Source organism: Furipterus horrens, unplaced genomic scaffold (assembly GCF_987537825.1).
Source record: "Furipterus horrens unplaced genomic scaffold, mFurHor1.1.pri manual_scaffold_9, whole genome shotgun sequence".
Classification (NCBI taxonomy): Eukaryota; Metazoa; Chordata; class Mammalia; order Chiroptera; family Furipteridae; genus Furipterus; species Furipterus horrens.
Genome location: NW_028327179.1, coordinates 89,998,145 through 90,014,463, shown reverse-complemented (window position 1 = coordinate 90,014,463; position 16,319 = coordinate 89,998,145). Strand labels below are relative to the sequence as shown.

At 46.5% G+C, this 16,319-nt stretch overlaps 1 protein-coding gene across 1 annotated transcript in view; it reads right to left on the bottom strand.

Annotated features, from left to right (window-relative positions):
• Positions 1-14,756: 14,756 nt before the first annotated feature.
• EXOC4 (exocyst complex component 4) overlaps positions 14,757-16,319 on the bottom strand; it is a 689,199-nt gene continuing 687,636 nt past the window's right edge. Inside the window, exon 18 of the mRNA XM_090287528.1 lies at positions 14,757-15,331. Coding sequence (XP_090143654.1) covers positions 15,094-15,331 — 238 coding nt within the window. The 3' untranslated portion in view covers positions 14,757-15,093. The remainder of the gene's footprint in view (positions 15,332-16,319) is intronic.

Here is a 16,319-nt window from a genome sequence, read left to right as displayed (position 1 = left end):
TCAGCAAGGACTGTCCATGAGCCCAAGCCACATCCTCCGTCTTCCATTAGGGTGAACCAAGGACACTGTCCCCCAACATTAGCAAGATAAACAAAGTCTTCATTTTGGAGACTTCAGGGTGGTCCCTGTAATCAGCCGGCAGTGGGCTCTGCTTTTCTCCATGAAGGAGAGAGCTAGGCATTCTCATACTCACCGTCAGGAATAAGCTGATCATACATTCTATCTGTAACAGGGAATATTCTTTTTTTATTTTTATTTTTGGCGTCTCAAAAATCAGACAAACTTTATTGGCTTCCATTCTTTCACCATAAACAGAAAACTGGAGAAAGCAAAAATGTTTTGTGTTTACAAAGATAAGTGGCCTCTTAACCCAGAGAAGATCAAAACCTCAAACAACAACAGGGAAAATAAAAGCGCCTCCCCCATAGCTCCTGAGCTGACCCTTGTCATCTTAGACAAAGCCTTCAGTCCACTGGCCAGGGACCCTGTACGGGGCCAATTCAAGATAAGGGCTAAGAAATCAGACCAATCCATAAACAGGGAATATTCTTTAGCTTACCTTCAATTGGGTAATGTTTAGCCCCTGACAAAATCAGAGGGGAAGTGACAGAATTGGCAGGAACAGTCTGGGTTAGCAGACCTCCAGCCAGAATGAGCGAGTGGCATTAAAACAGGCACATAGTCTGCCAGGCCCTACTCCAGGCCTATAGTCAACATCTCGATCAGGCTTAGTTGTAATTGTAGCAAGTCTAATTCGTCTGTGAGGCTTCTGGTTTTAACTTTAGCTTTTTTATGTGTATGTATCGTAATTCTAGACTACTACAAATTCTTTCTGGAGAACAGATGGTAGTGGGAGTGGTGGGTGTCAAAATATAAGTAAAATTAAAAAGAGGTCATTTGCAAAAACCACTCACCCACTAGAGAAGGAAGTCATAATTCATCATCGCTGATAAATGACCATCCATCTTCGCTTGTGATCTTTTAGTGCCAAGCAGCTCACTACTTAAAAATGTGACCTGTTCTACTGTGGGCTGCCTTGCTTTGAAAGAAAATTAGCCTCTCTATCGATCTTCTTTCCTTTGATAATTTCAGAGGATTTTTTCCGCTCAGCATGCATTTGCTACTATTGCTGCATAACAGATTACCCTAAAACAGCTACTTAAACAATAGTTTGTGTGAGATACACGGCTTCTCTCCTTTAAAAATTTTTCTTGATATTAGAGAGAGAATGGACATAGACGGAGAGAAAGAGAGGGAGGAGAGGAGAGAGCAGAGAGAGAGGAGAGAGAGAGAGAGAGAGAGACAATATGACTCACTGATTTGTTGTCCCACTTATTTATACATCCATTGCTTGTTTCTTGTATGTGCTTTGACCCAGGATCGAACCTGCATGTTTGGCATATTGGGATGATGCTCTAACCAACGAAGCTACCTGGCCAGGGCTGAGATACATAGTTTCTGAGGGTTAGGAAGGCAAGAGCAAATTACCTGGATGGCTCTAGTTCAGGGTCTCTCATGAGGTTATTATTACGATGCCGGTTGGTGTGGCTATACTCAACATAAAGCTTGACTGGAGTTGCAAGATTTACTTCCAAGATGACCCACTCACATGGTGGTTGGCAGGAGGACTCAGCTCCTTGCCATGTGGCTCTCTCTCTCTCCATTGGGCTGTCTGAGTGTCCTCATGATATGGCAGTTGGCTCCCCCGACAGCGAGTGATCCAAGAGAGCAAGGAGGAGCCTCGATGTATTATATTCAGGATCTAATATGATCACATCCTATCACCTTCGCCATACTCTGCTTAGCAGAACTGAGTTGCTAACTGCAGGCCACCTTTAAGCTTCACCTTTCAGACATGATTTCTATTTCCTCATTGATATTCTCTATTTGGTGAGACATTCTTATTCTTCCCTGTAATTACCGAGACATGGTTTTCTTTAGTTCTTTGAACATATCTGTAATAGCCAATTGAAAGTCTTTGCAAAGAAAGTCCAACATCTGGGACAATTTCCAATGACTGCTTCTTTTCCTGTGTACAGTCTGTACTTTCCTGTGCATTTCAGGATCTCAATTTCTTTGTTGAAAACTTGACATTTTCTTGAGAACATTTTTTGAGATGTGTCACACACATAATATTCATACTTTTGAAGTGCCCAATTCAATGGATCTTGGTATATTCTGAAGGGTGTACAACTGCCACTGCTATCTAATTCCAGAATAGTTTCATTACCCCCAAAAGAAACTCCGTACCTAGTAGCTGAAAACCGGGCATTTAAAATAATACAAGGTGGCAATTCTGAAAATCAGATACCCTCTTCTGCCAATTTGTTTTTTGTTACTGTTATAGTTTGTTTAGTGACATTCTTGGACAAATTCTGTAAAATACATGTTTCCTGTCACGTGTGGCCACTGGGGATGTAGATGGGAGACCCTAGTGATACGACGATAATCCAAGGGCAGCCCAGGTGTCAGTGGGTGATGAGATCTGCCAGCCTCCAGGGGCCTCTCTGACCCGCTTTCCCAGAAAGGCCACCCAGTGCCTCGTGGTAGCTCTTCTGGCCAGGATGGTGTCCTACCACTTTTTAGCTGAACTTTCCCTTTGGCCAGCGGCTCTGGCACTTTTGTGTAGGTCATGGTACCCTGATAGGAGATTTTATGCTGGCTATAACACTGACCAGAGATGGGTCTCTCTCTGCTATAGGACAAATGAAGAATCATCATGGCTTCCACGGGAGTATTTTGGAATTATAATTTAGGTCCGTGCATTTGACTTAGAGGAAGCTGCCTGCAGAGTGGCCAGTTACACTGGTGTTCAAGGTGATGATTAATCAATAGAAACTCCATATCTGGGCTGAGCCATGTTTCCAGAAGTGAATGGCTAAGACTGGGCTGCTTATATCTCACAGGAAAGAGTCTTACGGGGGGAGAGCCAGGCTAGCAGCTCGTGGGGGCCACGCAGCCTTGGTTTATGTGACACGGATATTCGTCGTCGTCGGCAGCCGTCCGTCTCGAGAGACGATGGTGTAGCTTCTTAAGAGTCTATCTGCACCGCCGAGAATGGCTGTGCAGTCCGACTCGGGAGTGACATGGTATCTGTCTCCTCCCGTGTTGAATCGACATCTTGTGATGACGCTGAAACTACAGAGCCTGGGCAGGGTGATATGGAGGGTCTGCTGTTGCCCATGCAGCAGACCCCCCCTCTCTTCGCAGCTGAAGGATCCAAGGGAAAGACGGAGTCAATACAGCTTGGCTTCAGGTGCGCCGCAGGAGTTGCCGGTGTTGACTACAACGTCAAACCGCCTTAGGGACTCCGGCTCCGGATTTTCTGTCGGGGTTTACTCCCTTAGCCTTTCCCCTGAAGAGGTATGCTGCAAGGCAGCGGAGGTTTTTTGGAGTCAGAGTTTTCCTTCTCTGATGTACCCTGACTCGAAGATCGAACCAGCGACACTTAGCTCGCAGGCCGACGCTCAATCCACTGAGCCAAACCAGCCAGGGCAAGACACGGATATTAGAGAGATACTAAAAGGGATTTTTGTTTGCTTGAAGAGGCCTGACTTACTTTGGAAAAACAGGTTGAGAGATTGCCACTTTGCAGTACACACATGGAGAAAAACTGGCCCACACCGCAGAGGGCAGGAGAGTAACTGGAATATATACATGCCACACTCTGCCCTCTTGTCAACCCTGAACTAGGGAGTGTGGCAGGTGAAAGAAGGCTGTAAACTCTTTGATATTCCTCCTCCTATTGAGAGGTGGGATCTATGACTTGCCTATTCCTTACAGGCCTTTACAGTGCAGCCAATGTGACACAATGGTAGTTTTAGGCCTCGCCTTGACACCCTGAGCCAACATGTAACAACCGTGCACGTCCTGTAAGAAGTTCGCTACGTGTTGGAGAGACCTGTGGGCCCAGCTGTGCCCAGCCTTAGAGCCAGCCCCGCCAAGGAGTCAGGCATATGAATGAAGCCATCTTGGATGCTCCAGCCCAGCCCCAGCTGTTAGCTCAGTACCACCGACTGTCCCTGACGGATGCCACGTGGAGCAGAACTGCCCAGGAAATCTCTGCCCTGATTCCAGACCATAGAATCATGAGATATAATAAAACAATTGTTTTAGGCTGTTGAGTTGGGTTAGTTTGTTACACAGAGATATACAAGTGGAGCAGGAGCCAGTGCCCTTCTGAGAGAGTGTGCCTTAGACTGGAGCGAGGACCAGAGTTAGGCCCCGACTTTTCTGCAGCTGCATGTAGATGGGGGCCTCAGAGACCCTCTTAGCATGTCAGGACTAAGGGACCAGGCCTGGCCTGTATAAAACTGGATGAGGCTCCTGGGTGCCTGCTTGGTGGTACACAAGCTGGCCATACTGAAGTAGGGTCCTCTTGGTGGAGAGCAGATCTTGCACTTATGACCAGCAAATAAATATTTAGAAGAGAAATTGCTGACTCACAGATAGGTAAATTTCTAAGCTTTTTGTACATATGCCAAATTGTATTCCAGAAAGTTCCCGCTAATTTCAAGTTCCTCCTACAGCCTCTGAAAGCACCTGGTCCCTGCCCCCTCAGGAACACAGGCTATTATCAACTGCATATGATTGTGATCTTATGAGAAATGTCACCATTTGCATGACCTCAGTTTGTTCATCTTTGTATCCCTCATGCCTGGCATAGTGTCCGGGAAAAGCAGGCATGCAACAAAGATTTTTTGAATGAATAGACTTCAAAGGCTACAAAATATATTTTTCCAGCCAAAGCCTTCTGCTGTCTCTCTGCTCTTGTCCTAGATGTCCCACAAGTGCCTCTAATTTATGATCCTCTCAACCTTGCGTCTGCCCCCCCCCCCCCCCCCCCCCGCATGGCGGTCCCGCTCTCACTGACTGGCGCACCACCGGCTCACCTAACCTAGCGACAGACCTGGGAGCCTTCCTTCGCTCCTGTACCAGTTCTTACTTCCACCTCCCCTCCAACCACTGATCACATCTTGCCAATTCTATTCACCATCATGCTTTTCAGTATCTCCTGAATCCATTCCCTTCTCTCCGCCTGTACTGCCATCGCCCTAAGTCCAAGCCACCGCCATCTTTCTCCAGGATTATTACTAGTCTCCCTGCCTCCACCTTCCAATTCATTATTGATCCTGCCCAGCCCCGTGATATTTCTAATGTCAGAAGCTGATCCCATTCTCTTCCTAAAAACCTCTAGTGGTTGCCCCAAACTCCCCAAGGTAAAAACTAAAACCTCAGCAATATCTCCCACAAGCCCCCAAGTCCTGCTCCAGACATTTGTCTCCCCAAAGTCCTTCTAATGCCCAGAGCTACTTATAGTTTCTTCAGTACACACAGCGCTGAACTTTTAAAAACCTTCTTCAATACCTCTCTCATTCCACAAAGAAGATAATGGGGTTCTATTATTATCTATTCTCTTTCCTTTGGCTATGAGATACATTTTAGAGGATCTGGCTCCCTTTAAAAAAGCCATTCAGCTCTGACTGGTGTGGCTCAGTGGACTGAGTGCCAGCCTGTGGACCAAAGCGTCGCTGGTTTGATTCTTGGTCAGGGCCCATGCCTGGGTTGTGGGCCAGGTCCCCCATTGGGGGAGAGCGAGAGGCAACCATACATTGGTGTTTCGCGCTCTCTCTCCCTTCCCCTTTCTCTAAAAAAATAAATAAATAAATAAAATCTTTAAAAAGGAACGTAAAAGAGCCATTCGTTCAGAAAGGATAGGTGTGGGGACAGGATGAGACTTTCTAATCAGTAAGGTGAGAGCCAATGATGTAGACGAGGGACATTTGTCGTTGAAGTCAGGGGCCACAGCTGTACATGACCAGTAAGCTAGAGGCTGCTGCCAGGGCCCTGGATAGTAATAGCACAAGCTAGATGGACTCTAGATCTTGGTGTGATGAAGGTATAAGGCTCTGCATCCTTGGAGAGGGAGTTGGTTTGCACCAGCAACAGGGGTTAGGTTGGGGGTGGGGGCAGGGTCTCCAAGTCTGTCTTCTTGACTGTGGGTGACTAGAGCAGTAGCTCAGTGGGTCAGAGAAGGAGCACATCACTGGGGCCGATCCCAGCCCTGTGTCTGAGGAGGACCTGAGTATCCTTGTGCTCTGAGGCAGGTAGGGACTACACCCGGGGGCCTGTTTTGCAAATTTGACTTGCAGGTCCCCAGGTCCAGTGGACCACTCAGTGCAAACCTGTGCCCACAACTAGGAAAATGAAAATTAGTAGATGTCCTTTTGCGGGGGATTAGAGGAAGTGACACCCCATCTGAATGGCGGGATATTAGTGAGGGACAGGAGAGCCCAAGCAGGTAGCTCCCTGAGAAATGCTTTTCTCAAAGACCAGACTCTGGGTCATCCTTCCAGAACCTGCTCTCTGGAAGCGGCTGTGGCAAACTTTTCAAGTGTTCAAGATATGTGCTTGGCTGATAAGATGTTATGGCCTTTCCCATCTTTTCATGAATAAATGTAAAGGCCAGTAAGCCCAGTACTGACCACTATGGAACATGGAGCAGCACTCTGGTCCCCCGACCCCCTGCAATTAACAGAGAACTATGTCTCTAGATCTGCTTAGGTGAGTGTGATCCTGCTGACAAAACATGGCTGTTTGACTTGGAGCAAATGTGAATAGAGATGGTGGTCAGAGTAGGGACAGGGAGTGGGGACTTCGCTGACCTTAGAGAGCATGATAAAAGAAGACTTCTGTCCTTGCTTGCTAATAAGTGCTGTCTGCTTACTCTGTAGCATACTCCCTACTAGCAAAGTTGTGCAAGAGACATATTGCTCCTGCCTACTTCTTAGGGTTGAAGGGTCGTGATGTTTCCCAAGGGAACCTTACAAACTGGAATGCCATGTTGGCCTGAATGTTTCTGTTCTCCCCAAATTTATGTGTTAAAATCCTAATACTCAAAGGGATGGCAGGAGGAGGTAAAGCCTTTAGGAGGTGCTTAGGGTAGAGCCCTCACGAACAGGATTAGTCCCCTTTTAAAAGAGACCCCATCATGGATGCCCAATAGTGCGGTAGGAGGGGGGTAGAGGGTGGGGGCAGGTGGAAGAGGGTGTAGGAAGGATAATGGTAATGGAAAGAGTACAATAAAAAATAATGTAAATTAAAAAATAAATTAATAAAAGAGACTCCAAAGAGCTCCCTAATCTCCTTTACCATGTCCGGTGCCACTCATGAGCCAGAAAGTGGGTCCTGACTAGATAGTGAACCTGCAGGGCCTTGACCATGGGTTTCCCAGGTTTTGGAACAGTGAGAAATACATTTTTTGTTGCTTACAAGCTACCTAGTCTCTGGTATTTTGTTATAGCAGCCCGAATGGACAGAGGCAATCAGTCCTCAATGGAGAGCTGGGTTCTGGGGTGAATTATTCGATACTCTTACTTCCCTCCTGAACTCTGAGTACGGTCTGGGACCACGTGCAACTATCTCAGAGGTGTGCTGGGCCGGGGCATGCACCATAACTAAATGCAGCTAGGAAACATGGAGATGGAAATCCAAGAAAATGACAATAGCTAATAATATTGCAAAACTTAAGAATTTCTCTAATTACTGTGAGAAGATTTCAGTGTTTGTTGTATCGCAGATGAGTGACCTGCAGCTCTTGAAGTACCAAAGGCCTATCACCTTGTGTTTGATGCGTCTCTTAGAACTGGCCGAGTTAACGGCGTGCCACTCTTTCATCTGGGGGCTGGTATTCAACGGCACTGGGATGGAAAGCTTCCAAAGAAAAAGGGGTTGGTCCAGTGAGATGATCAGACCTCAGTGGGAATTTAGGATTTTAAAGCTTTAATAACAGTTAATCATAATAGTATTATTTTTTCTATGTTGTGGATATCTTTAGAAGCTTTTTTATAAATAGGAACATTGAACTGAGACCTATGTGGATGGCTCATTAGTGCTACAGAAATTAAAGGAAGAAGGCAGAGAAAGCAAAAGACATAAATAAACTGGGGGACTCCAGGGTCACTCACTGGGTGACAATACATCCCCACTGCTTCTGTCTCTAGGACCAATGTGCTGACTGAGCAATTGATATCGACCAAGCATCACCTCTTCTCCTGAAAGCCTTTAATTCTGGCTCCTATTTCTATCACTCTGCTCAAATAGTTTTCTCTCTCTTTTATTTTTTAAGATTTTATTAATTTATTTTTAGAGAGCAGGGAAGGGAGGGAAAAAGAGAGGGAGAGAAACATCAATGTGTGAGGGAAACATTAATTGGTTGCCTCTTGCATGCTCCCAACCAGGGACCGGGCCCATAACCCAGGCATGTGCTCTGACCGGGAACCAACCGGTGACCTTTTGGTTCACAGGCAGGGGCTCAATCCACTGAGCCACATCAGTCAGGGCCAAATAGTTCTCTCTGATGAAGTACCTTCACTCTTGTTTAAAACTCCCTTGCTTTATCTTCTCTCCTCATAATGGTCAGCCTCTTTGTTGTATTAGTCAGGATAGGCAAGGATATGCTGCAGTTACAAATAACCCCAACTTTTCAATGGCTTAAAACAACATAGATTCATTTCATGCTTACATCACATGTCCACTATAGGGTAGCTGGGGCTCTGCTCTGCATCTTCTTCACTCTGGAACCCGAGTACACTGAGCAATTGCTGTCTGGCATATAGCTGGATGTTGTGGCAGAGGGGACAGTGAGCTCTGCAGGGTTGCCCAGAGGAAATGAAATGCTTTGGCTGGGAAGTGATACACTTCTACTTACAACTTACTGGCCACCTAATCACATCGCCCCATCCCAGCACAAAGGAGCCAGAAAATTCAATCCTATTATAGTCCTAGAAGGTGGAGACCAGGAAATATTGAGAATTGGATCAAAATCTCAGACTTTTTACGTTCATATAGCGCCCTAACAAACCATCCCTCCAAATGCTGCCTGCATGTAATTCGAGGGATGCAAAGATCCCATGCATCTAACTGTCCCCAGCAGGGTTTAGAACAAACAACTAAAGAGCATCCCATGTGCGGGGCCTCCTCCCTGCCTCGTTTTCCATCTCTACTAGCTCTCATAACTGCACTTCGCTAATCATCCTTATACTCTTGAGAGGTTTCCTTTTTTTTCCTTTTGCTCCTTTTTGTTTTCTTTTTTAAAACTATAGGATTGGTCAAAATGCCCTGTCACCACCCCAGCTCTACACGTTCCTCAGACCATAGCCCTGTCCCACCTCCTCCACTAAGTTGTATCTGGCTAACAATAGTCTACGACAGTCCTCCTTTTTCTCAGTTCCTCAAGCACTTAGCCTGAACCACACAAGGAGCTTTCCATGCTGTGTGGGCTTGCAATATCCCACAGTGTGCTGCAATATTCTATAGTTGCTTCTTGTGCATTACCCTGTTCTTTCCATGAAACAGTCAGGTCTTTGAAGGCAGGTCCACCCTGCTAGACCTCTGCCTGGCAGCCTCGCCATATGGGGCACGACTAAGCTCCCAAACGCAGGCTCCTTTGGATTGGCTGCCAAGAGAACTGGGTGCTGGTCCTGCCTCAGTCACTGAGTGTCCCCACTCCCTTCTTTTGGACCTCCTTGCTTGACCCCTCAGCAAAGTGAGATGGTTGGGACTAAAGCTCATTCAAGTTCTAGCCAGCTTTTATGAATGCACAACAGGTGAGTTACTGAGAAAGTAACCGATGTCATCTCTGAACCCCAAATAAGAATAAAAGGGATATCCTCTCCCCCTGTCACCCTTGTAGGAAGGTTACCTGGGACTGCTCCCAAAGCCCTGGCTCCTTTTAGTCCCAGGGACCCGGTTAACAAACTTCCCGTTTCAGAAAGAAAAAGAAGAGGGAAGGGTGGGGACAGGAGAGGGTCACTTGGAAAACTCCCTCAAGCCGGCCATTATTCTGAAAGGTCTAGGTCTAGGGAAGGAATCTTGGATCTCCCAGTGGCAGAAAAGAGAAGAGACTTTGGCTTTGGAGGAAAGAGGGAGAACTGTCTAACCTGGAATGTTGGCTCCCCAAAGCTGAGAAAAGACAGACTGTAGATTCCATGGTACTTCCCAGTGGGCAGGACCTTGGGTGGGGGTGACTGAGGGATTACCTGTGGAGATGACATTGCAGCTGGAGCCCCCCCAGATGAAGCCTGGAGACACCAGACGGGACCTGGATCCAGAGCTGCCGCTCCTAAGGGCAGTGGCCATCCAGAGCAGGGGAACACTGGCGCTATGCAAAGGAAGGCGAGCCTCCCCTCCTTCCCAGGAAACCACAAAAAATTACTGAAGTCGGATTTTTGCTGAAAATGGTAAGTAGGAACTCAGAGTAGATTTAGAAAAAACAAACAGTGGCAATTTCCTTACCTCAGTCTCGTAGAGCAATCTGTGAGCTTCTTGGAGTTCTGTGTGACATTTCTCAGCACAGGTGGCAAGTGTTGACAGCCAACTCCGACCAGGCAGAAGGCCGTACGTCTGTTAAGGCCTGGTCCCTACAGGGTGCGGGGTCCTTCAGACTGAATGAGATGTGCATAGTACGTAGGCAGGCAAACATGCAAACTCACCAATAGCTGAGAACGAAGCAGGCTGGAGGAATCAGAATAATAATATTATTTGTCATGTGTGTGTAACCTTTGTTATGTGCCAGGCACCGAACGCTTCCTTTACTGTATTCAGCAACACTGTTGGGTAAGAGCTATGATGACAATCCCGTTTCACAGATGAGGAAACCGAGGCACAGGGCATTTAATAAGTTGTCCGGTGTGCTCTCCCTCCCTGGAGCCTGCCCACACCTTTCCTCCCTCTCAGGCGTGCATCTGCCGAACTCTGAAGGTCCCCACGAGAATTGCCATCAGGGGAGCAACGGGCCACAGCCGCTCGTCCTGGAGCTAACCCTCTGAACCAATCTGCAATGCCATCTTTCCTCTGACTTTCCAATGAGCCAACACAGCTCCACCGAGGCTCTGTCCTATTGCTTCTTCCATCCTAAGCCCCTCCATGTTTCACTGTCCCCAGCTTTAATAATTGCACTCAAGATCAAAAGAAGAAAATAACTTGTACAACACAAGCTACCTGTAAAAGACTGAGGTGACATCAGATTCTAAAAGCAGATGGGAGGTGTCAGACTACCAGCCAATGCCACTTGGAGCTCAAGTACAGCACGTAAGACCTCCCTTTGCCACGTGGGATGAGGGGGTTTGGCTCAGAATGGAGAATGGCAGGGTACCGAGCATGAACTCTGGCGTCGGCAACCACCTGGGGCCAACTCCTTATTTTGAGCCTGTTTCTTCTGTAAAATAGGGAGGGAAAGAGCTCATAGAATTACTCTGAGGATTAAATGGAATAATGTGGTAAAGGGTGTAGCACAGCATCTGACATATATTAAATGCTCCATAAATGATATCTAAAATAACATAACGGCAATCATAAAAATAAAAACAGGTTCTGACGCTTCAATGCTTTGCTGACCTCTCACAGTAAGTCAATCCTTGGGACAGAAAACTCGGCCTGGTAGGAAATGAAATAAGTTTGGGATGTGGAGTTGCCTGCTTTTCTTTTTCTGGAGCATCTTTGCAAAGTCAGCAGAAATCTGAGGCCACATTTCTGAATGGGATGAAATATATAGTGTGCACAACACTCATTCGACAGCTCCCAGGCTCCTTATTTTTCTTTTCAGCTGCATGAACACACTGAACTGTATATACAATTAAAAGATACATGTGCAGCTTTTAGAGGTCACTGCTTTCTCAGTCCCCAAGGACTCTTGCTCCAGGTAAGTGAGGGTCCTGGCAGTGTTTCTGATTACAGACATCACGCTCTGGCCCATGTATGTTAAAGCAACTTCTCAAATCATGAACATTTAATTACACTCACACCTAGCTTTGTTAACAGAAACTGTGCTCTGGTGTTTGCATCCTTTTAAAAGACATTTCCAGCTCACTTCCAGTGGCTTCTGCATCTCATTACATTCCTGATAATTAGCTATATCTCATTACAGCCCAGCCCAGTTGGAGCAGGATTAGTTATTTTCAGGTGGCAGGCCTCTTACGACACCTCCGCCCAATTCCAGGCAGGCTTTCTGCCTCTGCCAAATTAGGACAACCACTTCCAGCTGTGCACACTTCATTCCCACTTCCGCTCCGGGGAAAGGCTCCGCTGCATTTCCCATCTGGTCACACGCTTATTAATTATGTATTTCTTATAGCAACTGTGCCTAATCGGGGACAGAGTCAGGACCTTTGCGGAGCCCAGTCATTCTTTGTTTTCTGGTTCTTGGTTACTTCATTGCCCTCCCTCCAAATTACCCCCAGTTTGTTTTACGCCCCTGCCGTGCTAAGGCAACTGCTCTCAGGTGTGTGTGTGACTACACACACTTTCCTTCTCCAGCAAAATCCCACTGATCAGGGCGCTCCTTGTTTTCGTGGCGTGCTAGGACAGCCTTTGTGCTGCTCCTCTCAGATTTGCCCCCAGTGTTCTGTACTGTGACAGCTTTGTGCCCTGGTCCTGGGGAGGCAGCCACAGCTGTGCCCCAGAGCAAGGATCCTGAAGGCAAGGCCTGGGCCCATTCACAGACTGTGAGGCAGAAATCCATTTTTTTTTCCATCAACAAATGATAAAGGGTGAATTTTCAGGCTCTGCTCAACCGGGAGGGAACAGTGACCAGTGAGATACACAGTCTGGAGCTTCCAGAAGGGCAAAGTTTGGAAGAGAGCGGCAGTGGATGGGGCCGAAGATTTCAGTCCTCGGTCCTATAGATGTTTTCCTTAACGAAAGGACAGCTTTGGCAGATTGAGGAAGGAACCCAGGCTCTGGGGAGGACAACATCAGAGGGGAAGTGCTATGACTCTTCAGCAGAAAGTATAAGCTCCATGTTACAAGGGACCGCTCCTTCTGCTCTCCACTGCATGGACCCCACATCACCTGAGCCGTGACAGGCAATTATATCTTTCTGACTGACTGAATGAATGAATGCATTAGCGCTAAGACATTCGTGGATATGACTTGACAGTAAGAATTATCTGGATTAGTTGCCAATTCAACTGGGCTGTATTTGAGGTTTTCTTCCCAGGCTGTCTGAAACATAAATTAGTGACTGTCAGGCTGAGAACACATTCAGGCAAGAATAAGGTCGAAGAGAGGGGCGGGGGCGCCTGTGATGAGGTCACTGAGTAGAGGGCACACAATGTGTGTGTGGGGCCGGGGCAGGGGGGCACAGATTCTAGATGACTGGCTTTTCTCAAAGGTACAGGCCGTGGGAGCTCAGGCTGGTGCTCACATTCTGTCCTATAAAAGACATTGGGTTGGCCACAAAGTCCGCATGTTTCTTTCTGTTTAAAAAAAGATACATTTTTCATTTCACTGATAACTTTATTGATTTGGATACTTTGAGCATGTTGGCTATCTCCTGCTATTGGCTTCTAGTGGGTAGAGGCCAGGGTGCTGCTCAGCACCTTCCAATGCATAAGACAGCCCCACAGCAAAGAATTATTTGGCCAAAATGTCAGTAGTACCAAGAAACTTCACAAACCACTTCTGACACATTTGTTCAGTCACAGCACCTTCTCTATACACTGCACAAATGTTTTTTTTGTGTTTCAGTTGTGTTTTTACGTTTCTTGAAACAATAAGGCATAATACACCAAAAATGTTGCATATTTTCGTCCACCTTCAATATTAAAATGGCTGCACAACAAGTCACCAATTTTGATAAGTTTTTTTTTAATGCATGCTGATATGACAGCTGCCACAATATAATCTAACAAAATTGTTTCAAATGAAGTTAAAGATAACTAAGTGCTACTAGAGCCATCGTATGGACTTTTTGGCCAGCCCAGTAATAAGAGTGTCCTCACTGTCTAGTATCAGCGCCCTGCCTACCACCATCTGGCACATATACGACCTCAGGGAATGCTTGCTAAATAAAGAATACAAAAAAACCAAAAGACAACATTTCAGCTTCTCAAACATTTTTTAATGTTGTTTTTCCCACCAAGCCCAGAGTTGTACAAACAGGTGTAAAATTCCAAACCATCAGGGTGTGGGGAATGACCGCGTTCGGTCAAGGGCCTTCCTGCTCTCCCTTCCACCTGTCTACAGGTGTGTTGCAGGCAGTGCATTGCTTTCTTCTGTGACATGTCAGCCATGGGTGGCAAGAGCACTTGGAGAGCTGGGGCAGTGGAGAGGCCCAGTGTGCCGGGAGCAGTGGGCGCCCAGACCACCTGGGAGCACTTCAGAAACAGACTCGGCTGGTGGGTGCATGGAGGAGGGACGTTCGAGCTGCCTCATCTTCCTTGCACTTGGCTGAGCCGACCTGGCTACTTTCTAAGGTGAGAAAGGCCCAGGGGCTCCTAAGGAGGGTAAGTGAACATCTAAGAATCGGTCACGGCCAGGCAATGTGTCCAGTGACATTATTTTCTCTTGGAAAGTACAAGTAGAAAATCAAGAAGCCAATTGAATAACCTTTTCTTCTGCCATTTTGGTCATTAATTTGATGGCTCTTGGTTTTGATACAGCAGAAATAAAAGCGAAAAGGTAATAGACTAACTTATAACCTGTATATGAGCTACTGCATATAAAAATGTCCCTGGGGGTGACATAAAGGGACTTTTCTTTCCCCCTAGCCCCGAAGAGGTCCTGTTTTGGTTTGGGGAATTGTGGAGAACTCCATCCAGCTGAGAAGCCATTCATTTGATCTTGGAAACAGAGACAGAAAACAATGCATATACACTTATTTCACTGAATGGTAAACTGACAAAGTCGAGAGAGTAGAAACCCTACTGTTTATGTAAGAGAACCCTAGCAAGCAGTTTTCGGAAGAGACTGAAACTTCGGTGGCAGTCTCCTTTCCAAAGATCGCTGGGCGTTAGTAACTCACGCGTTCAGTTTTTCAAAGTCCAATCTGACCCAGCCTTCCACCCCATCCATTTGGAATCGACTGCATTAAATCAAAACATCCTGTACTGCAAACTCCCTTTAGAGTTTATATGAAAAGCCAAAACCAAAAGAGAAAAGAATGCCTACACCTTCTCTCCACTAAAGCATTAGTGTACAAAAAACTAAGCCAGCTCAGAATGCACCAATAACACACCAGAGAAAGAAGTTAAGCATGACTAAGTATACAAAAATGACCATTCCCTGCCCCCTGCCCCCGTGCAGTGCCCCCCATTACACCGTAGTTATCTTCTTGTCCTTGGTGGCTTGCTTGATGGCCGCCTGCTCACAGATGATCTCCTTGAGCCGCTGCAGCCTCATGTTCTGGGTGGTCTGGTCTCCCACCCCTGTCTGACTGCGGTGCAGCAAGGTCAGGGCATGGATGTACTCCAGCTCCGTGTACTTCACACCCTGGTCCACCACCAGGTTCAGGAGCTCATCCGCCGTGTTGTATAACATCTCGTAATACTGCCTGAGAGAGAGAAAGACAGCACACAGCTCACCATCTCCACTGTCAGTGACGCTTGAGTGGTTTTAGTGGCAATGAGTGTGCTGCTTTTAAATTACTTGGTTCACTCAGTCAATAAACATTTCCTGACCACTAGGCATTGTTCTAGGCCCCATGAATATAATGGAGAACGAGAGGGACCCAGTCTTTGTCCCCTCGGAACCCATTGGAGCTCTCTTAATGACAATAAGAGAAGACCCAGGGAGTCCTCACACTCTTTAAGAGTTCAGTCAAGATTTTCTCCTAATTTGCATTTACCTCTAAAACAAAGAGAAGTAGGATACAAAACCCAGAGGGAGAAAGACAATCATCTGGCAGCACTGCCAGCTGTTTCTGTCTCGTTCAATTCTTCATTCATTCATTCATTCATTGCAGGCTCTGAGAAATGCATGGTTTTCTGTTCCACAGAGTGAGATAATAACAGTACCTACTTCTTTGGGTTATTGGAAAAATTAGTTGATCCACATAAAGCACGTAGAAAGGTGCCCAACAGAAGTATGCGTGCTGTGTAAATATTAACTATTATTAGAACTATAATAACAATGTATTAAGAGTAATGCAATAATGGTAATAGCAGTGCGTAATGATGAGCAAGACGTGGCCTCTTTCCTCAAATAGCTCAGAGACAAGTAGGAAAGGTAATGAAATAATTGCGTTTCTGCGACAAGTTAATTTCCATGTACTGTCACGTACCCTCACCGCACGCAGAGAGCTATCCTGCCTTTTCTCAGACAAGGAAACAGAAGACACGGAGAAGTTACAGGATGTGCCCAACGTCACAAACAGAGTGAGTGGCAGTGCCAAGAGAGGCACCCAGGTCTCTGACTCTCAGTCCAATACTCCGTTTTCATGGACAGAGCAAAGAAGAACAGTCCAAATACCAGGAGGAGGTATTCACGTTATGAATTTATGGCGGAGGAAGGAGAATTCACAGCACACTGAGGGCAGGGTG